We start from the raw sequence: 4191 nt of genomic DNA, 5'->3' as shown, positions 1-4191 counted from the left end.
CCGTTCTCAAGTGATACTCGATCATAGATACGGCATTTTATTTTTATCAAAAAATGAAAGTGGGTGTGCAGGGATGCGTGGGAGTTAGTGGGTGGATGCGTGGAAGTTTGTAAGTAGATTCTTAGCTGAATGTAAAAGAACATTATCCGTTCAGTAAACTCCGTTGAAATCCATGAAAACAAAAGAATCAAGAGAAAACGCTTGTCTTTTGTTTTTATTAGCGGGATAAATGTTCATAAAAGTAAAACAGCAATAAAAAAATGAAGGAACGTTAGAATTCGAAAAATAAATAGCCATAAACCATCTAGGAAAAATTTCGCATCGAATAGTGGTAGTTTCATGTCGATACGATCAGTGGTTTAAGCGTGATTGAGCCTCAAACGAACACCATTTTCATTATATATATATATATATATATATATATATATATATATATATATATATATATATATATATATATATAGAAGATATAAAATCACATCAATTGTTATAAAATTCTTATAAGATCAAATGAATCCTGATAAGAATTTTATAAGATTATGTAAGCTTTCATATAATCATATATAATTATATATATGTTTATATATGATTCTATAAGAACTTTTTCCCAGGTTTATATAAAATCACATCAATTTTTATAAAATCCTTTTTAAACTATCTAAATTCTTATAAGATTTTTATATGATCATATATAAGCATGTAAAATTTTATCTAGTAATTTTATAAAGTTATATATAACCATATAAAATCACATAAATTTTTATAAAGTTCTCACAAGAGTACATTAATTTTTATAAGAGCTTTATAAGGTCATATAAGCTTTTATGTAATCATATATAATTTTTTTATATCTCTTATATGATCATATATAAATCATATATAAACATATATAAATATATGTTTATATATGATCGTATAAAATATTTTTTTCCCGGGGATTGTAATTTCGATTAAATAAAAAAGCATTTCATTCAATTTTTAACAATTTTTAATACTAAATATAAAATATTGTCGATAACTAGTACTATCGAGTGTAATACTCTCGTTTGCTTGATAACACTCGCTGGCGCTTGTGTTATTCCGAAACCTTGAATTCGAGTACTATACTTGATGACACTTGTTATTTAAAATACTATTTATAAATTTTGAATGTTGTTACTCATAACTTATTATTAGATTTGATGTAACAGGAAGCACTTAATTTTGATAATAAAAAAATTCTGTCGTAAACACAATGTATAAATAAGTTCTGATAAAAAACATATTGAAAATATTTATTGTAGTAAGTGTAATAACCTCAAAGTATTGAGTCAGTAAAAATTATTTTTTCGAGTTTAAGAAATGATATTGAAAATACTGATGATTGTTTTTGTCGTGGGCAATGCCAAAATTTATGATAATCTGGTAAATTATAACAGGAAGAAAGACCAGGGCAGCGAAAACTGTGTCGGATATGGACAATCGGTACGCATTTTTTGAATTACAGTAAATATAAATACTTTTATTGATTAAATGAATCTAGGGGCTTGTATTGAAAGCATAAATTTCATTTTCGTGTATTTTTAATATGTATATATTTATGTAGAAAAATGGCCCGATATAATTATATACAACTATGTATGATGTTAAAGAAGACATGTACAGTCCGCGTCACTTGGATAGCCTCACCTATTTTATTTTTTTTTTTTCAATAACCGATTCTTAATCAAAATTTCTTCGTCCTTCCGTGTGTGACGAACTGCCGACCAGTGATATTTTCCGCTCCCGATATCCTCAGTTTGTTTCTTAAACACTAACAACTCACAGTACATCTAAGTAACGTCATGCATGATTATATATAAATTATATCTAATTATAAAAATCTTTTACCTGGGCCAGGTTAAATTAATAGTATAAATGTATTTTCGAACAAAATGTATGATTCTATAGTGTGATCCAGATTATTTTGATCCGTGTAATAAAACTAACGTATGCAGAGCTATCAAATGGATGGAAAATGAAGAAAAATTTTTGTGCTTAAATCCAGGTATTTAATAAATATTTTTACGATAGTATACATTGACAATAGCAGTATGTCGACTGGAATAACCACATTGCCAAATTTCTTAATCACAATTTCCATGATGATTGATAACCTTTTGTTACTCACGCTAGGATCGTGGCGCCACCCTGATACTACTCAACTTATGGTCATAGCTTGAGCGCTAACCCTAACGGATTCGAATTACCGTAAATTACGGTAAAATACGATAGTTTACCGTAAATTGCGGTATTTTACAGTAAAGGTACGGTAAATCCCCGCACTGATAAAATAGTATATTGCATAGTTAGGATACTAAGATATATCTTAGTATCCTACCCTAGCGGATCCGAATTACGGTAAATACAGTGATTTACCGTAATTTGCCGTAATTTGCGGTGCCTAGCAGAATTACCGTAAATTACGGTAATTTACGGTAAATTACGGTAATCTGCGGCAAATTACGGTAAATTGCCGTAGATTACCGTAATTTACGGTAATTCTGCTAGGCACCGTAAATTACGGTAAATCACTGTATTTACCGTAATTCGGATCCGCTCGGGTAGTCTTTATGTGGCGAGGGCAATGTTTTCAGTACGAGTCGTAGGGTTACATACACGGGCCAAAGCTACTTTACCTCAAGTTGCCGTGTTTGTACAGCAAATAGTCGTATTTTACTAGGGTTTATCGTATTATGTGGTAATTTGCCATAAATTACCGTAAAATGCGGCAAATTTTCAGTAAAAGACAATATTTTGCGGCAAAATACGGTAATTTACCGCAATTTATATCCGCTAGGAAATGAAATGCTTGAAAGGTGTGTGATTAACAAAAGGTTACATACTCTATATTTAGTTGCATTTTACAAAATATGACAATCAAAAATTTCAGTATTGTTAGGAGAGCATTGTCTATATGATACAGACTGTCTGAGGCTGGACTACGCAACGTGCAGTAGAGAAGACCATAGATGTACATGTCTACCACATTACGGTCTGATAAAGCAGAATTTAAGATGTGTTGCGCTCATTGGTGGTTACTGTGATCAAGGTCACCGTTGCTTAGTTGAAAATTCAATTTGTATAAATGATAAATGCCAATGCAAAGAACGATTTGCAATGAGATCGAATAAAGAATGTGTGCTAAGTAAGTTTATAATTCAAATATAACTTAGAAATAAGGATTCGAACTTAATGCCACTGCATTGACACTTTGAAGTCGCAATTTCTGACGAAAAGTAAATTGATGGTGTAATTAATAATTAAATCACGTTCTTGTAGCTTCGATAGGGGAATCATGTAGAAAAGATATTGACTGTAGTGACATTCTGCATATTGGCTGCTCGGTTAGTAAAAAATGTGTGTGTAAAAATAATCATATTTTGGTAAATAATTCAACGTGTGTACCACTTTTGGGTGAATATTGCTGGAGCGATGAACGTTGTGCGCCTGCTAATTCCATGTGTATCAATAATCATTGTCAATGCAAGCCTGATTACACGGCACTGACTAAAATTCTTTGCGTAAAATGTAAGTATAATTAGTTAAGGTATTTTTACATCCAAATAATATGAGTCTTTACATTATTGCCCTTATAAAAAAATATTAATCAACACTATTGGAAAACACTAATAAAAAAATAATGGACTAGTACTTTTTCACTCTAACGCTTTAGTATCTATAGTTCATTCAGTGGTCCCGGTATTTTTAGTGTCATATGTGTGATGCTCTTGTTCCTTAGTATCGATGGTGTAACCCGATAAAAAATATTTGGATCCAATTAGATATGCCCGGATAACTATTTGTACTGATTAATTGACGTTTATGAATGTTTTTATTGATTAAAAATTATTCGCTATTACTGGGACTCGAACCTGGATCCTTCTGTATATCAGTTGAAGCCTTGTTCCATTCTGCCAGCACCACCCAGGTGTAACAATCGATACAGATAAATTACTTTTTGATCCCAAGTAATTTATAATTTAACTTAATTAAATTTTTCTTTTAATTATTTTTATAATTCAAAGTACATCCAATAATTTTAGAAAAGGATGTTGGACTTACTTTGAATCAATTAAAAATACTTTGAAATGAACAGCAATTATAATATCGAAATAAAATAATATAACGCATGAAGAAAAAGAGTGAAATAGAAGTAAAACCCAGCGGATA

At 30.5% G+C, this 4191-nt stretch overlaps 1 protein-coding gene across 1 annotated transcript; it reads left to right on the top strand.

Moving 5' to 3' along the window:
- The first annotated feature begins 1341 nt into the window (after positions 1 to 1341).
- On the top strand, positions 1342 to 3563 carry LOC130674225 (uncharacterized). Its single transcript, XM_057479494.1, has 4 exons — positions 1342 to 1464; positions 1930 to 2026; positions 2912 to 3166; positions 3301 to 3563. The coding sequence occupies exons 1-4, from the start codon at positions 1342 to 1344 to the stop codon at positions 3561 to 3563; spliced, it is 738 nt and encodes a 245-aa protein (XP_057335477.1).
- The last annotated feature ends 628 nt before the right edge of the window (positions 3564 to 4191 follow it).

This window comes from Microplitis mediator, chromosome 9, assembly GCF_029852145.1.
Source record: "Microplitis mediator isolate UGA2020A chromosome 9, iyMicMedi2.1, whole genome shotgun sequence".
Taxonomy (NCBI): Eukaryota; Metazoa; Arthropoda; class Insecta; order Hymenoptera; family Braconidae; genus Microplitis; species Microplitis mediator.
The sequence above is the reverse complement of the archived record's forward strand: the minus strand, read 5'-3'. Positions and strand labels throughout refer to the sequence as shown.